General features: G+C 46.6%; 1 protein-coding gene across 4 annotated transcripts in view; it reads left to right on the forward strand.

The window, feature by feature from the left end:
- Positions 1 to 2621: 2621 nt before the first annotated feature.
- LOC116829311 (prosaposin-like) overlaps positions 2622 to 19049 on the forward strand; it is a 45207-nt gene continuing 28779 nt past the window's right edge. The window contains exon 1 of one of the 4 annotated variants that reach the window (XM_075072635.1): positions 2622 to 2830. In XM_075072635.1, coding sequence (XP_074928736.1) covers positions 2794 to 2830 — 37 coding nt within the window. In that variant the 5' untranslated portion in view covers positions 2622 to 2793. The remainder of the gene's footprint in view (positions 2831 to 19049) is intronic. The other 3 variants (XM_032788072.2, XM_032788070.2, XM_032788069.2) reach the window with 3 other exon arrangements.

The following is a 19049-nucleotide window of genomic DNA, read 5'->3' on the forward strand; positions in this document are numbered from 1 at the left end:
TACAGACTTTGCCAACATTTACAATTTGTATTGTTATATAGTATGTGAGCTCAAAAGATAGAGAGGCTCTAGCAAAACAAAACCTTTCAAACACATCCATTTAATACTGTGAATCAAAATAAGATTAACCTAGCTAGCCTATTAATCTACAAACCTCCCCATGCAAAAGGCTTCCAAGAGGATCTAAGATGGTATCCATGATGCTAAAATGTACATGGCTGATAGTCTAGACAGTAAAGTCTCCCAAGAAGATCAATGCCTTTGCTTCAGTTACCTGAAAGCTTAGCTAATGTTTCCTCCTTTTTAGATTTTTCCTTAGAAGACTCTAGTCCCCCTACTGGGTTCTGGGATTGGACAAAACCCACAAATTACTCCCTCTCCTACTCAGATCACAAACCATCACCCTGATTCACCCCACACAAATGGATTCAATCAAATTCCCAAATTGTGTGGGAGCAAACTCTTATCAAACCAAGTAACCTAGAGTTGGAAGAACTAGTCAAGCAGAACCACCCCTTGACCACTTCTAAAATGAATGCAGCAGTGCTTAGGACACCATCCTATGATCTCACTGCCCTTGCAGGTGGTTGTGGCTCTCAGCTGTCCCTTATCTATGTGAAGCCCTTGCATAAGTTGGTTAAATAGGCCAAGTTGTCAGCAATGTGCAGGTAATACACAGCTCTATATCTGATATAAAAGATGTAAATAACACCATTTTCTAATTCTAACATACAGAAAAGATCAGTGCCTGGCTGAGGAGCATGTGATTGAAACTGAACCCAGACAAGAAAGGATCGATACTTGTGGGGAAAGGGAAGCAATTTGAAAAACTTGCCTCCTCCATAGCTACCCCTTCAGGCATCTTATTCATTGCAATTTCATAGCCTCAGGCTCCTGAATGTGGAGGCCTAAACCCACTCATGTCCACTTGCACTGGCCCAGAAGTCTTAGAGCTAGCAACACTGATCCACAGTTTTGACCTCCAGGCCCAATAACTGCAACTCCCATATCTGAGAATGAAGCCAGACAGCCTGAGGAAGCATCAGCTGGTACAGCACCTGCTTGCTTGCTCAGCAACATGAACTGCTGTAAACATGTTGACCTTCTGCCTTGCATACTGGCTTCCCCTGGAACTACAGTACTACCACCTTTAGTGGTTATTTTTTTATTGAAAGTAGTCTTTTTTTCCTTCTTAACCCTCTCCCCCTCAATGTGTTTAAATCTCAGGTCAGTTTTGTTTTAAAGTTGCAAAGTAAACTTTTTACTCTGTTGAAAACATAGCTCAGGCTCAAGAATGAGAAGACACAGAAAACCTATTTTTTTTTAAACCTCTATGTTGAAGCCACTGTATTTGGGGATGGGGGTAAAAAAAGAGGGCTGACATGATTTTGGATTCTGCTATGTTTTTCAAGAGTTCTGTTTAATATTCAGAGCCTCTACAAGGTTGTCTGCCTGCCTGTACTCTCATGGCAGTTATATGCTACTAACACAGTGAAACTGATGACTAATAGGCAGAGATTTATAAGGACAAGAGGGAAGCAGAACTTTCAAAGGAGCCAGCCCATGAAAGAGGTAAGAATGAGCATGACCTCTGACTGTTCAGAACCAAATGCTGAATTGATGTCTGATTTACTTTTCTCATAATAAGCTCACTACTTAGTCTTGTGCGTATCTGGAACGAAACAACCTCTCTTCTTTGTTTTTCTTTCTTTCTTCATGGAGTGAAGAGAGAGGCTTATAGTTGTATATTTCTGAAGGAGGCACTGGGATACCAGCAAGGGTGGCCACATTAGTACACACTGAAACCTATAGCCAAGCATGATCAAGTCCAGCGACCCTGACAAAGAAGTCCTGATAGGTAGCAGTAGTCACACTTAGAAAACTTCCTCTTCTTAACCTTGCAATTAAAAACCCAGGGCTGGTTTCTGTCAGTTACTGGGCTAATGGGGCTGTTTAATTGCAGAGTAGATGATGAGACTCTGGGCTTTAGGGAGGGTCCCAGAGTTCAGGCTCAGCTTTGGCCCTGATGTTGACACTGTAATTAAAGAGCCTTAGCCCCAGTCAGCTGCATGGGCGAGGTGTGGGGTGCTAAGTGCAGCGCAGACATAGGCAGAGAGCCACGCTGGGGATGAACACCATATACTGGACCAAGGCCTGTTTTCCAGCTACTCCAGTCCTTCTTCAGGCCTCCTTCCCCGGGGCAGGACGGCAGCCCCTGGCTTGGCACAAGGGCCGTTGGGTAACGGCGCTGGGCGGCAGAGCAAGCCCGGGTCACGCGGCAGGCGGGGCCGCTCCCTTGAACGCTCCTGCGCGGCTCCCTCCAGCCGGCGGCCGTTGCTGGCTGCAGGGCTAAGTGGCATCGCGCCGCAGCCGATCTCCTGCAGGCGCCCCCGGGCACGTCCCTGCACAGAGATAACGGGGCGGGGCGGGCTGAGCCAACCGCCCCTGCCCGCGGCGTGCCCGTCACGTGGTGTCTGAGCACCCCCCCCCGCTCCCTCCTGCGCATGCGCCTTCTCCTCTAACCCACCCCCTCCCCAGTCGCCCTTAGGGCGAGATGATTTAGCGTCAGAAGACCCGGAGAAAAGGAGCATGCGCAATGGTGAAAACGCTGCGGCGGCGGCGGCGGCGGCGGGGGGGGGGGTCCTCTGTGGAATGATGAACGCATGCGTACTGGTGGGCGGGAGGGGGTTTCGCCCCACCAGGGTGGGGAGAGCATGCGCAGTGACGGGGGCTCGGGCTGGCCTTATATAGGCTGCGATCAGCTGATCGGCTCCGCATTGCAGAGACGCAGATATGGAGCTGCTGGTTTTACCTTGTCTGTTGGCTGCTGGTAAGCGGGGCCGAGCCGCGCGCGCGCTGGGCGGGGGCCCTATTGGGGGTTGCTCACGGGGCGGCAGCAGCTGCGGGTAGGCTCTGGGCTGGGGCGAACCCGCGTCCCTTGGTGCCCCGGCTGGCCGGGTCGGCGGGGCTCGACCATGCGGGTGGAGGGAGCGGGGCCGTTGGATCTAGGACGGAGGCCGGGCAGCGGCTCAAGCAGTGGGAGCTGCACGGGGGCGGTGGGGCCGGTGTGTGTGTCAGTATGGGGGGCTGGGTAGAGACGCCCAGGCCCGGTGCCCGGAAGCGCTGGGCCGGGTCCCCTTCCCGCCGCTGAGGCGGGCATAGGAATTAACCTTCCCGCGGCCGGGAGAGGGCTCGGAGGTGGGTGATCCAGGCCAAAGTCTGCGCTGTCTCTTGGCTGCCGTGTGCCGTCGGTGCTACACGGAGAGACTAGGTAAATACCGTCCTCGGAGCTTCGTCAGATTCGGCAAATACGGCCTGGGTCTTGACCGCGTAAACGCCAGAGATGGCCGCTAACTAATCAGACCTTCCGTGGAGTGAGAACCGCTAATGGCACAATCAGTGTCACCCATCTAACTGTGTGAGTACTGGCCTGAGCTCAGCTGCCTCCGGGGGCTAGATGTTGTGTTAAATGACTGATCGCAGCCCTCCCAGTCTGAAGAAAATAGCTGTAGCTCTTGTAATATCTTTGCTTATGTTGTTTACATTCAACTCCTTATTTTGTATAGGTGGCCAGGGCAATAGGTTGGTGTGTTCTTACTAATTTTGATTTTTCAGATATCAGTTGAATGCTAACAGTGTTGCCTATTAAAATTAACACGTTTATGATTTTCAGTACTTCCGGAATAAAACAAGCCCACCAAATGATCATAACACCTTAAACTCCTTATGTCTAGCAAGCACGAGAATCTTTAGCTTTATATCTTAAATGTTCAAAGGATTTTTTTGTCTACAAAAAATCTTTGTATCAGGGCACATTCTTCAGAAGATAATGCTGACTCTTGCTGTAAATGACACAGCATTCTAAAGCACTGTTGGCTGCCAAAACCCTGAAGAAAAGGAAAAAGCCTTCAAGAGAATGTTGTGGGTGGAGAGTCAGCAGAAAATAAATCGTGCCTGGAGCCTTACTATTACTTTACTAATGACACGGCAGTACTCATCATGATGCAATTTAGTTTGATATTCAGTGCTTCCATAGTGCTATGGGTTTAGTATTTTACTTAGTAAATAACTAAATGTTCTGTGCCCCTGCACAGTCTGTATTCTTAATAAAACAAAATATTGAGGGACTTGACAGACAAGGTGATAGATGAAGAAAGGAACACACAAAAAATACTTAAGGGGGTTTCTTGCGGTGTAGTGTTCATCACATGACTTTATAAAGGACTTATCTTAAATCTATCCAAAAAACCTAACATCTTGAAAAATTAACCTGATACCTAATTCAAAAACAAATACACTAAATAGAGGAGCACTGTCTGGGGACAAAGTACAGATGAGGAGAGGCCAACCTCCGCACCAGTTACTGAAAAATGAGATTGTGCTAAGACTTATAGCAGGATACTGTATCTCATCAGGGATTTAATGCTACTAGCTGAAGGCAGATATACTTGAAGTTTGGAAATCCTACCAACTCTTTTTTTACTGTAAAGGCAAAGAACCCTTCTTTGTTCTTCCACTTGCCAACCCAGGTGCCTGCTAATGTCTGTGTCCGTTACTCTCTTCCTCTTTGCTGCAGATGATGTGTTTCTAGTCTGCCCTCTGGCTTAGTTTTTTCCCCCTCAGTGAATAGCTCTGATGCCTCTGTTGGCTACTGTTCATAGCCTTGCCAAGTGTTGGCAAAGTGTAGATCAGCCTCCCATACTTCAACTGGAGTGGGAGAGTGTATGTGTGGGGCAGGGCCCTGCCTGGTTCTGCTGCCTCTGTCTGAAACAATTGAGCACAACAGAGGTCTTTTGTTAGACTTGTTTATTCTATAAATACTGTTGGTCTGTGCTTGCTCACATGAGTCTTGCTATGGTCACTAATTATTTCTTTATGGAAGAGTCATGCAGGTTCAAATTAGTTTCCTTACTATTGAAAATGTTGCTGCATAGTTTGACTTCATGAGCTATTAAAGTCTAGCTTTGTCTGTCATGTCTCAAAGGAATTGTTTGGGAAGCTCATTTTAATGTGGCTGATGAATGTAAAAACTTAAGGCTGTTATTTGTACCCATGCATTCACCACCTTAATTTTAAAGAAGACACTATAGAAATAAGCAGGTCTTAAAAATCCTGTTGGATATTACAAAGTAAGTATATTTCTCAGATACAGGTGCCTTTTAAAATATACTTGCTAAAACTGAGTGCCCCATTAATCATTTTGGTTTTTTGTTGTGTAGCTCTGACAGCTGCTGGTTTTCTTCCTCAATCCTTGAGCAGTCCCTTTCTGCTCTATTTTTTGGATGCTGTTGGCAGGTATAATTTGGTGGTATGCAGTAAGTGGAGTATGTGACATGGACCTATAGCTGAAAAGAGTCAGAAGACTGAGGCCAAGTCTATATTGGTATAATTATGTCATTCAGGGCTGTGACAAATGCACCCACCTGAGCAATGTACAGTAACTCCTCACTTAACGTTGTAGTTATGTTCCTGAAAAATGCAACTTTAAGTGAAACAATGTTAAATGAATCCAATTTTCCCATAAGATTTAATGTAAATACAGGGGCTAAGGTTCCAAGGAAATTTTTTGGGGGCAGACAAAAGGCATTATATACTGTACAGTACTGTACTGTGGTGGGGAGGTGCCCCGGCTTACTCCTGGGGCTCAGGCTGCTCAGGGTGGGGATGTGGGAGGGGGCAGGAGGTGCAGAGCACTTACTTGGGGCAGCTCCTGTTGGGTGCAGTGAGTGTGCATGTGGCTCTGCACAGTGCGACACCTCCCCAATGGCTGCAGTTCTGGGAGCTCTCCCCCCCCCCCCGGGGCCACCCGGAATGCAGGGGCTTTAGGGGCTGCAGGGCCCTGGTCTGCAGCTCTAAAGCCCCTTTCGGAATGTGGCCCTGCAAGCACGGGCCGGAGGACTCAGGAGGAGCAGATGCAGCCAGCGGTCAGAGAGAAGTGGTGCTTTCCCCGCTGGGGCATCTATGTGCACCCGTGTACTGGCCGGCGGGCAAGCATCCATCAAAATGCTGCCAAAAAGTGGCATCATCAAGAGGCAATGCTGCCCAAAAGCGGTGTCACTAAGAAGCGCCGCCACCAAAATGCTGCTGATTGACGTTGCTGCTTCTCGTTGCTTGTCCACTTGCCATGGTCCTTGGTGGCTCGTCATCCAGGGCCCGCCACCCGGAAAAGGTTGGGGACCACTGTCCTAAGCGGTGGGGGAAGCACTGGGAGAGAAGGGGGAGGAGATGGGGAAGAGGAACTTGTGCAGTGCTCCCTTGTAAAGTCAGCCAAACGACTTATAAAGGAGTATTGCACAACTTTAAAAGAGCATGTTCCCTAGTGTAGCAGCGATGTAACTTTGAAACAATGTTAAGCGGGAGGACACAAAGTGAGGAGTTACTGTAGTTTATACTGACATAACCCTGGTGTAGTCAGCACTATGTTGAGGGGAAGCTTCTCCAGTTGACATAGGCCTGGTCTACGTAGAGGGGAAGCGGGGTCGGGGGAGAGAGTTGATTTTAAGTTACGCAACTTCAGCTATGTGCATAACGTAGCAGAAATTGATGTATTTAGATCTACTTGCCGCGGTGTCTTCATTGTGGTAAGTTAACGGCTGACGCTTTCCTATCAACTCCACCTGTGCCTCTCGCTCTGGTGGAGTACTAGAGTTGACAGGAGCGTGCTCAGCAGGCGATTTATTGTATCTAAACTAGATTCGATAAATTGATCCCTGCTGGATCGATTGCTGCCTGTCGATCCAGCGGGTAGTGTAGACAAGCCCATAGGTACCATAGGGAGGTGGATTAACTATGTCTGCATAGTACTTTCTTAAAGTGCTACAGCAGTGTAGCTGCACCAGTGCAGCTGAAGTGCTGTATGTGAAGACAGACCCTGAAGAACTGGGAATCTGGGTAAGGCTTTTATGTTGCTTTGCCTATAAAAGACTTAATCGACAAGATAAAGTGGCAGGTAATGTGGCCTGAAGAAGCTTTAAGACTGTCTAGACCAGAGGTCGGCAAAATTTTTCACCTGAGGGCCACATCTGGGTATGGTAATTGTGTGGCAGGCCATGAATGTCCATGAAATTGGGATTGGGGTGCGGGAGGGGGCTTTGGGCTGGTGTATGTGGGAGGGGAGGATGGCACCGGTTGGAGGTGTAGGCTCTGGGGTGCGGCTGGGGATGAGCGATTTGGGGTGTAGGAGGGTGCTCTAGGCTGGGGCTGAGGGGTTTGGAGGGGGATCAGGGCTGTGGCAGAGGGGATGGCTCCAGCTGGGGGTGCAGGCTCTGGGGTGGGGCTCAGGATGAGGGGTTTGGGGTGCTGGAAGGTGCTCTGGGCTGGGATTGAGGGGTTCGGAGAGCAGGAGGGGGAACAGGGCTGGAGCAGGGGGCTGGGGCACAGGAGGGGCTCAAAGGTGCAGGTTCCAGGCAGCGCTTACCTCAGGCAGTTCACCGAAGCAGCGGCATGCCCACTCTCTGGCTCCTATGCGGAGGTGTGACAGGCAGCTCTGTGCGCTGCCCTGTCTGCAGGTGCCACCCGTGCAGCTCCCAAATTGACCAGTGGGAGCACTTGGGGCAGAGGCAGTGTGTGGAGCCCCCTTGCTGCCCCTGCATGTAGGAGCTGGAGGGGGGTCATGCTGCTGCTTCTGGGAGCCATGGCACGCATGTGCAGAGTGGCCCCAGACCCAGCTCCCCAGCAGGAACTTGGGGACCAGATTAAATCAGCTGGTGGGCTGGATGTGGCCTGCAGGCCGTAGTTTGCCCACCCCTGGTCTAGACAGACTGTACTTCCTCTAGTTTTGTATATTACGTGAAACTATATCAAATGGCACAAGTGAATTCATTTGTGGGAGGAAGGAAAGGGGCAATAGTTGAAGACAACATAATGGGTCTTGAGCACTCTTTCCAATGTAATAATTAGAACCCTACCAAATTCATGGTCCATCTTGGCCAATTTCATGGTCATGATTTCAGCTGTTTAAATCTGAAATTTCACATGTTGTAATTGTTGGGGTCCTGACCCCAAAGGGGTGGGGGCACAAGGTTATTGCAGGTGGGGCACCTACACCTGAAACTTTTTTACAATGTAGGAGCCCTTATAAAGAAAAAACATCTAAAAGTGGATGACATCAAAAATAAATGAATATATACAAATTAAAAGGATACTATAGATAACTTAACTTAAAGGTTAATCTCATTGGGTTTATCCAGCAAGTACTAAAAACTGTATGATTGTAATGGACAGCACTTTGTCCTCACTTCTCTCCTGGCCTGTCCAGTGCTGGCAACAAACCAAGTGCTATCACAGTGAGGATTCATGTCTCCTGTCATGTGAAAGGGGCTATTATAAAAGAATAGGAACTTGAATAGGGCAACTCTTTTCAGGGCTATAAACTTTAAATTTCTCCCTGCTATCATCCCCAATTAAATAAATCTTAAAAGGAGCAGAAATCTTACTGTTGTGTGTTTCCTTCTTGCATTTTATATACTAGTCAATTACAACACTAGACTTGCATAAAGGGAGAAAAATCCTGAAGCTGGTAGCTGTAGAAACAGAAGAACAGTGGGGGAAACTTGAAGCTCATAGACTCAGCTTTAGCATTTATATTCAGCAGTGATGCAAGGAACCTACAGGCCTGTATCCAGTAAGACATTGCCTTCAGCAGTTTGCATAAGGCTTGAGGCCTATGAACTTTGACACAGCTAAATGGTGTAATGGCCCCTCCTGAGTTTTGGGGAATTGAGAATAGAATGTTTAAGGGGGAAGTTTGTCCATAATGACATCGGGCAACCACAGGAATGTGAGCTAACACCAGCTTTTGGATATTCTAGGATAGGAACATCTTCAGATGTCTTGACTGTAAGAGTGCCATGGCAACAAATTGACATATGATAAATTGAAATTAATAGACCAATCTAAAGGAGAAGGGCACCTCAACATTAGTAGGGTGAGAATACAAATTAGGAAGAGGGGAGAAACCCCCTACTGAATTGGCATTAGACATAATGGTGTCAGCAAAACATATTATAAAAGTTGTATCCCAGCTTGTGGGTGGGAGGGGAAGAGATATGTAGCCCTTGGGAGGTGCCAAGATGATGGCCACTGGTTATGAGGAAGGTAACCAACATTTCAGGTTGTTCTGTAAGGGGTGGTATGAGCATATAGAACGTACAGAAATTCTGCAGATGGCTATTCTGTAATGTAGAGTTGGGGAATGTGCGTTTGGCTAGGTGAGGTAGTCATTGCTACCAACTAAAGCAGGGATCTCAAACTCGGTTTACCTTAGGGCCAGTGCCAGTCCTCAAATCCTCCCAGTGGCCCAGGAAGGTGATAAAGGAGGGAAGTGGAGGAGGGGTCTGACTTTGCACCTTACTCTGAGCCCTTAACCCCTCTCAACCCCTGCGGGTTCTTACCCTCTTCCCCCTTGGGTGGGGTACCTTCAGTCCTTAAATACTGGGGGAGGAAGTCTCCCTCAGCTGCTGGGGCAGGGTTTCCCTTACTTTAGTTCTCTGATCTTTCAGGTCTCACAGCACACCTCCGTGCTCCAGTCCTCTCTCCTTCTCCCTGTCTGCCTGAAAGGGGGGTGGGGAGGTATTAGGTTCCTGAGAGGGCCTTAATTGACTGCAGGTGCTCCAGTTAACTTGTAGCCACTGTCCCTAGTTTACAGGGAACCACACCTTAATTAGCCTTGGGCTTATATATTTCCCCTCAAATACTCTACCACTGCTCCCTGGCTCTCCTGTATCACAAACTTTATACAACTGCTTGCCTGCCAGAGTTTTTAGTGTTTCCCAGACCCCTGGCAGTGCTTCAGTTCTGTCAGTATGTTAATGGTTAGCCTCAGTGACCGAGCAGTTGAAACCTTCAGGACTGCAGCAAGGTGTGCATCAGTTAGTTGTGTGGTATTTTGACTTAGTTATATTCACTGTGTGGGGGAGTGACTCTGCCTCCATGGCTGACTCTGCCTGGTGACTAGTGATGATATCTCTGTCCCTCTCTCCCTAGCCAATGGGAGCTGCAGGAGGGGGTGCCTGCAGCAGGTGGAGCTGCTGCAACCCCTGAGCTAAAGGCTGATTGCTGTGCTAGAGTGAGATTGGAAGAACTAGAATAAATCAATGATGTGTGCCCACAAAGAACTCATTTGGTTAGTCATCATCCCTGTAGCCACTGTGGGTGACTGGTTCTTTAGTTCATATCTTCATTATTAATCTCGCCTTCCATCCTGTGCTTTCCTATTTCTTTGTTCTTTACAGCTGAAAGGATACTGTTAGTCAGCTGATTGTCCACCTGCCTCATCTTCCCCGTATAAGTGTCTTACTCATTCACATTCTAAAGCTTGTGGCTTCTCCTGCTACCTGACTGAGGATTGTTCTTCTGCAGGAAAGTTCTGTGTGCCATGATTGACTTGACTAGCACTTGAGTACAGCCCCTCTTGTGTTGCATTGCATTACTCTCTGTTGCATTCAGGAGTGAAGAGCATATGCCAAACAAAGTTGGCTTTTTTTTTTTAAAGCTACTGGTGGAAGGATGTGTGGGAATGCTTTATTGTGACCTAGAGGCTCAATTTGAGTGTTCACACTATTGATAAAAGCACTGCAGCAAACTGATAATCTACGCAACTTCGGAAAATGAGCTCAATATATTTTTGAGTACTTTACCTACCAGTTTTTTATAATCGTATTTCCAAGTTTTGGGGATTTTCCAAGCAAATGGGAACTTGCTGAAAAGGAAGTAGTGCTGTCAAATGCATAGGATTCACTGAAAACCATGTTTTGTATTATTGTAAGTGTTCTGTTTTTACTTTCACCATAAAATTATTGGATGGTTTTCCTTTAAAAATCTTATTCCAGCTGGGTCCTGCTCACTGTAAGAAGTACAAGACTTGCATCACGCTGTTAGTGTTTTCTATACCAACCTGGTAACCTGAAAAAAGCATATTATTCTCATTCTTTGTAATCAAAAGATGCTCATTATTTGCATGCCTTGCTGCCAAATAGAGCAGTCCACGCTGCTCCCATTTTATGAATCTCTGTCCAATATAGAGCTAAGGAGCAGAAATTTATATTAAAGATATGCAGCTCAAAACTGATAACAATTAATGAGTGGTTAATAAACATTTGTTTTGTCAAGAGTCTAGTGGCCACAAACAACATAGGCACAAAAAGAATAGGACTGATGATTAACCTTCCTGCAGAAAGAAGTTTGTGAAACAGCTCTGGTGGACTTGTCTCTAGATAAGAACTTAAGTATAACTCAAACACAATTATCCTGGTTTAACAGAAGGTGGTTTTTAAAACCAAACAAACCTGTTAAACCTGTGCAAACCCCTCTGACTTGCTTTTGGTTTAAAGCAGGCTCATTTTACTTTAGTTTAAAAAAAACAAAACAAAAAACTAATTGATATAAGCTAAACCATAGCAAGCCTGGTTTTAAATATAAAAGTCTGCACAGAAGATTGCACTGACATAACACAACAGGTTTAATACCGCCCCTTAATCTAGGGCTACGTCCACACTGTGGCATAATTTCGAATTAGCTAAAACCGGTTTTATTAAACAGGTATTATAATGTCGATTGTGCGCGTCCACATTAGGCACATTAATTCGGCTGTGTGCATCCATGGTCCGAGGCTAGCGTCGATTTCTGGAGCGGTGCACTGTGGGTAGCTATTCTGTAGCTATCCCATAGTTCCCTCAGTCTCCCCCGTCCCTTGGAATTCCGGGTTGAGAGCCCAGTGCCTGATGGGGCAAAAATCATTGTCACGGGTGGTTCTGGGTACAGCCTCATCCCTCCCTTTGTGAAAGCAGCAGACAACCATTTCGCGCCTTTTTCCCTGGGTGAACTGAGCAAATGCCGTAGAACTGCAAGCATGGACCCTGCTGAGATCAGTAACGCAATCGTGGACGTTGTAAACACCTCACGCATTCTCGTGCTGTCTATGGTGAACCATGAACTGCAAAGGCAGGCGAGGAGGAGGCAGCTACGGCAGCGCGGTGATGGGAGCGATGAGGACGTGAACACTGAATTCTCCCTAACCGCGGGCCCCTGCGTTTTGGAGCTACTGCTGGTAATGGGGCAGCTTCTACCCATTGAACACTGATTTTGGGCGTGGGAAACAAGCACAGACTGGTGGGACCGCATAGTTTTGCAGGTGTGGGATGATTCGCAGTGGCTGCGAAACTTTCACATGCGTAAGAGCACTTTCTTTGGACTTTGTGACTTGCTTTCCCCTGCCCTGAAATGCCATAATACCAAGATGAGAGCAGCCCTCACAGTGGAGAAGCGAGTGGCAATAGCCCTCTGGAAACTTGCAACTCCAGACAGCTACCGGTCAGTCGGGAGTCAATTTGGAGTGGGCAAATCTACTGTGGGGGCTGCAGTGATGCAAGTAGCCAAAGCAATCGTTAAGCTGCTGCTACGAAAGGTTGTGACTCTGGGAAACGTGCAGGTGATAGTGGATGGCTTTGCTGCAATGGGTTTTCCGAACTGTGGTGGGGCCTAGCTGTGGGGACATATGATGGAACCCTATCCCTATCTTGGCCCCAGGGCACAGTATGCTTAACCCGCAAGACTTTTCCATGGTGCTTGAAGAGACTGGTGGATCACAAGTGGATGTTTTCCACCAAAGATCACTGTGGGATGGCAGGAAGGTTCATGACGCTCGTGTCTTCCGAAGCTAACTACTCTGTACGGCTGCATTGCAAGGGGAATTCCTTCCCAGACAGAAATAACAGTTGGGGATGTTCAAATGCTGTCATTATTCCTGGGTGACCCAGTCTACCCTTGATGCATGGTCGATGAAGCTCATTAACAGGCAGCGGATCAGTGGTCATGGAGTGTTCAACTCAGGCTGTGCAGTGGCAGGATGGTGGTAGATGTGCTTTTGGGGCATTTAAAAGGGCTCGGGCACATACTTACGTCGCTCAGACTGCTCAGCCCACCAATGTCCCTTGTTATGCTGCTTGCTGTGTCTCCAAATCGTGTTGAGAAGTAAGGGTGAGTACCTTTTGGCTGGGGGAGGCTGAGGGCAATTATTCGCTTTGGTTCCGCTGACTACGAAGCTTGCCAGAACCAGGGGTGTTAAGAGGCAGCACCAGGAAGTGGTGCGCATCGGAGAAGCCTGAATGAGTTTCATCACAGGCAGGGGGACGGGTGCTGCTGTTCTTTTTTTTCTCCCTTCAAGAACCACCCCATCGATCCTTCTGTAGCAGACCGACCTTCCCCTGATACAGTTTGCTTAATGGAATAGTCACTATCATTTAAAAATTCATCTATTCTTTATTAAAAGACATTCCCTGTAAGCAGCACCCTCCCCCTTGATGGTATTTCTTTGTTAATGCAGAATTATAATAAAGAGGCAGAGATTTCAAGGTATATACAGTTGTGGTGGGTGAGGATAGGAGGGAAGGAAAAGGCTATTAAGCACATTAATGTAATGACAGCTTTGGTTTGGACTTCCACCGGGGGTGGAGTAGGCGGTGCATAAGCTTCCCCACGCTGTTATATACACGTCTGGTGAGGAAGATATGGATCTACATGTTGTGAGTACTGAGGGTGTTAACTATCTATGGCTTGCAGTGGCACATCCCTGTCAACCCCGCTGCTCTTTTCCTGAAGGCTCCACCGACTGTCGGGGTATCAGTTTGAGTCACGCAGTCAGCCCAGTACGCTCGATCCGCCACCGTTGATCTTCACTCCTACGCTTGATTTGGCTTGCGCCAGTTTTTCATCTTGCCACTGATTCCTATCCTCTTGTAGTGCTCACTTCACTGGCATCTTTTCCTCCTGTCTTACTTTTGACTTTGTCCAATGTCCTTCGCGATCATCTTATCCTGTTGGTGACCCTCTTTGCTTCAGCTTGCAGGTGTAGCTGTTCCCTTGACTCTTACATCTTCTGTGATAGGATTAGTCCTCCTTCGCTCATGTGCCTGTGGCTTCGGTTACTCTCCATTGGATCTCTCCTTGTGCTAGAGTTTAGCATCTTCTTGTATTTGGTGTCTCCAGTAGGGAGACTGGAGAAGCTCGCTTTCTTGCCTTTGTGGCCTGTCTGATTGCGTGAGGTGGATAGACGCGTTTACAGGACGAGGTGGGAGAAGTAGGGAAGGGTACTTGTGAGAAAAAGACTATGCTGCTCTTGTATCGGCAATGAGATGGGATGGAGAACTTGTGGAGATAAGTACTAGCTTATTCAGTCAGTAAAGAGATCATAAACATCTATATCCGCAACTATAACTATGGAGTACTATCGTCTCGTGAGTTCACAGTCAGACCTACACGTTCGTCTCACTTTCTGCTAATCTTATTGAAACTAATTGCAGTGCCTGTGGGTCCTTTGAGTTGAGCTACTGTTGAGAATCTCACAGACGCGTGGCTATTCTTGGGTCACATCATTACTCAGCTCTTTATTGCTCTGAGTGGCCCGTGTGCTTAAGGCTGTGTATTTGTGTTGATGTGTTACTTCCTTGCCACCAGATCGACAGGTCTGGTATACACTTCGTGTGTTCTCGCCTGTGTGGCTGGACTGCTCTGGTGTATGGCTATTATACAGCCTTATCTGTTGCTTTCTGCCGCTATGCTGCCTAACCGCGCTCCCTTTTGATGCTTGTATTTGCGCCTATTATTTGATCAAGTTCTCCCGCCCCACTGGCATAGGGCTGCGTTCCGGCATGACCTCACACATCCCACCCTTCCTTTCCCCTCCCACTTGTCCCACCAGCCGCGGTGTCTTGTGCATTTCGGTGTATTATATCTCCCTCTCGCTCCGATCGCAAATATGGTGTGCCTGCGTGTGCTATCGTCATGCTTGCCTCTCCCCAAGCTTTGTCCCCTTACTTGCAAGCCGCCTCGCGCTCTTGACTGTACGCCCGGCGTGGCTGCGCGCTCGGGATAGGTAGGAAGTTTCATAGCTTGTCTCTGCCTCGCTCTCACGCTCCCTAGTATAAGCTTTCTGTTAAATCTCCTTCCTCCGAATCTCTCCCAACCAGGTACTCAATTGGATTTATCGTTAGCTAAGGAACTCTCCGTAAGATAATTGTCTTGATTCAGCGCGGCGATGAAGACAGCGAGATGTTGTTGGAATGCGCTAGAGAATTCCTATGGACTATTATGCGTCCTGCTGTCTCAAATGATAGCTCATATCTCTCTGCTAACTTGCATGCCAGGTCGAGAGTGATAGTGCTTATATGAAATTTAGAGGTTAATTAACCTAGGCCCTGCCAGACAGCGTTCCGTATGCAAAGCTTTATGCACGAATGTCGATGTCACGGGCCTCTAAGCGATGGATCGATTCATGTGGAGTTGTTGCTGGCGATTTTGTTGCTCCATCAATGTTCATATACTCTGGCCGGCAGGACGATATGGTTATTATCCAATGACTGTTGTACTGCGCTCATTATACTAGGCTGCACTGTTTCCGGACGCGCATTGATGAGGTCTCACTGTCAAGGTCCTCACTAAAGTGCTTGTTTATGACCTGTGTTATTGATAGTTCTACAAAATTAACTCGTCAATGAGTGCTCGTTCCCGATGCTTCTTGTGGTGCCGCTTGTCGCTTGGAGGTATGGGGTGGTTAATTCATCTTAGCGATTCTACAAAAGCTCCTTGGCTAGTTTGAGCTATGGCCAGTGTGTGTGCTCGGCAAGTGTTCTCTTCATTCTCCTCTTCTATCTTACCCCTACCCTTGGAACCTCCGCCGATGGTTGAGATTATGACCCCCACCTCGAAATCACGGGAATAGGGGGGCGGGTAGTGGTTGGCGCAGCCCCTAAAAATTGGCGAGCAGCTCAGGTAGATACGGTTGTGTTTTGGCCTCCCGATTTTCCGTTTGCTGCTTTGGTTTTTGGTTATGCTTGTCGAGCTCCTTTATTTTCCACTCTGCACTGCACTGGTCCTCTGCTGTTGCCTTCCCAACAGCCTTTGAATTTTTTCAAATATTTTTCATTTCGTCTTTGGACGGAGTTTGTTAGGCTGAAGTCCTCTCCCGTAGTAGCGATCCAGATTCCCAGTGCCTCTCTGTGCGGTCCTGCTGGAAGCTCTTTTTTCGATTCTCAGGTGAGGACTGCATTTTGTTACCTTGTGCTAGATGAGTCCTGCTTGGTCCCTGTGCTGATCAGAGTATCCACGCTGGGCGCTAAACAGGAATTGAATTCAGAAAGTTCGCAGGGGCTTTTACCTGGCCAGTGCCTCTGGATGTTTGTTGGCTGTCCAGGCGGTCAGTGGTGCACTGTGGTGAGTACTCCCGGAGGCAATATTTGTAGATTTTTCGTCCACACTTAACACTTTCCGGATATAATATCGATTTTAGCGTTACTCCTCTCGTGGGGAGGAGTACGACCCTGGAAATACGATTTAGTTTAAAGAGCACTGTAGTGTGGATGGGTACAGCGTTAAATCGATTTAACGCTGTTAAAATCGATTTAATGGCATAGTGTGGACCAGGCCTAGGATTCTTATTCACTGTATTGCCATCATCCCTGTCTAGTTAAACTGATCTACTACTACATTTGTGCTTTTCAAAAAACTTCTGAGTTCATTACTTCAAATGTTTTAGTAGTATGGACCAGTAGATGGCCTTGTACGTCACCTGGCTTCTGCCTGAACTGAGTTTTTCCTGCCATTTGGGAATCCTTTCATACATGTTGTACTTCAGTTCCGTAGGGTATGGGGAGCCTTTTAGCAATGTCTGTGGATGAGGCTTGGTAAATGCAATAATGGTTAGAGCCAACTAAAGTTTAGGGAATCAGGATTGCGCGGGTGGGGAGAGATGAATAAGAATAGCCATACTGGGTCAGACCAAAGGTCCGTCTTCTGACAGTGGCCAATGCCAGGTGTCCCAGAGGAAATGAACAGAACAGGTAATCTTCAAGTGATCTGTTCCTGTTGCCCATTCCCAGCTTCTGGCAAACAGAGGGTAGGGACACCATTCCTACGCATCCTGGGTATTAGCCATTGATGGACCTATCCTCCATGAATTTATCTAGTAATAACTTTATAATATCTCTTTAAAATGTAATGCCATTAAAATTAAATGCCATCTAAGAGTTCCTGAAGCTGCTCTAAACGGTGCTGGTCTCCTTCATACTTCCCACCTCATATTTTCCGCTCAACCTACATCCATCATAATGAAGAATTAGTAAAATATCTGTAACCGATATCACTTGTCTTGTCATGCTCCCTAGCAGCAGTTGCTGTGCTTTGCCTTGTACTAAGACTGACTTCCTCAAACATAGAAACAGCACAAGCAAAGAAGAGGGATGTCGTAATTAACCATTCTGTTGAAATATATTCGGGTCCAGGAGCTGATGCCTCTACCAAATCAAAGGTTTTGCTAAATAAATGGGAGAGAATCTACAGCGAGGCATTTTTATCATCCTATAAGCCACCTGAGATGGTCTCCCAAGGAAACTTACACCCAGTAGAAGTATACTGCGGTTGAATGATTTTTTTTAAGTCAGCTGGTAAAGTTCAATCAGAGTTTCATTAGACATGTAAATTGGACACCATATGCTAAACCTGACTCTCGTAATAAATGAATGAAGGAACGTCAGACTGCTCATAAAAACATTACAAGAAAAACTAATCAAGTCTATGCCAAAGAAAAGGCTGTAGCTTTAGCAGAGGGTTGTATCTATTTGAAAGTATAATTTGACTAGATGGGAGCAATCTGGGGCCTGAGTTTTAATAGCCCATTATGCCAATTTGACTAAAAGGCCAATAGAAATTCAACAAGTAGTATTCTGTAAACAAGTATACACAGGGGCTTCAGCAACAGCGACTACAAAGCAAAATGAGGACAGCTCCCTTTACTAATCAGTGGGCAGAAAAGAACATTCACCTTCTGATATCTCCTCTATAGAAGTCAGTAACTATCCACTAGTGACTCAAAGTCCAACCAGAAACTTAATCCACTCTTATTATTCCCAAATCTCAACAATATGAATCTCGTGACCATTGGAGCAAGCAGTTTCACAAGACTTTCTTAGTAAGTCTTGTGAATATTTTATTGGTCTTAAAGATTCTGATGCAAACGGTCTGCCTATAAGCAAGGGCCTGTGGATGGATTACATAGTGCTATGAACTTCTGCAGAATCATACTCTTGAGTATGTGTGTTTTGTTTTTTTTTCAAAAATTTCTTTTTTAGATCTTACAGTTGTAAACATAATCTCCCAAACAGTCACTGGTGTAAAGTTATTTAAAATTGTTTTTCTGAGTCTGTAGACAGCCTCAAACTATAGTTGATAGATATGAACTGTTCCCCATTCTACTCAAGGGAATGTCCATTCTGAAACCTAATATAAACATTGCTTTAAAAAAATCACAGTTGCGATAAGTACAAATTTATAACTATAATAGCTGACTGATTATATATAAGGTCATTGAGTAGCTGTTAGCTGGATTGGAAATTTAACTTAAAAAAACCCCAACAAAACAACCAGCTCACTCCTGTCCTAGCCTCGAGGAGGGAAAGAAGAGTGTTATCCCTTCCTCTTTGCCAAAACCTCAGATGGCCCCTATGTAGCTACAAAGCCTTCTTGGCCCCAGCCCTGAATGGCTTCTGTACAGTTGTGTGTGTTCAGTGCAAACTGCTGTGATGTGCAGAAAATCTGGGAGAATTTAAAAAAAAAAAAATGAAATCAGTGTACAAATAACAAAGAATGATATACACATTTATTTTTTAAAGTTTTTTTATTTAATATAATCTGAAGCTGCTACATAGTTTCTGATCTTTCATCAGGTGCTGCAGAATTTGGGTTGAGATCACTTCGTAGTTCAGGCTGTAGCCAGAGCTATATGTCTCTAGAACGAGGGATATGTGAGCACATGCACATAGCTCTGATCCCTCAAATGAAAATCCCGCTTCTTCTGGGTTTAGAGTTTTGTAATCCAGGGCATGTAGGCTAAGGGTATGGCTACACTTACAGCTGTACAGCGCTGGGAGTTACAGCTGTCTTTGTACAGCTGTGTAGGGAAAGTGCTGCAGGGTGGCCACACTGACAGCTACCAGCGCTGCAGTGTGGCCGCATTTGCAGCGCTGTTGGGAGTGGTGCGTTATGGGCAGCTATCCCACAGA

Source organism: Chelonoidis abingdonii, chromosome 15, assembly GCF_003597395.2.
Source record: "Chelonoidis abingdonii isolate Lonesome George chromosome 15, CheloAbing_2.0, whole genome shotgun sequence".
Lineage (NCBI taxonomy): Eukaryota > Metazoa > Chordata > Testudines > Testudinidae > Chelonoidis > Chelonoidis abingdonii.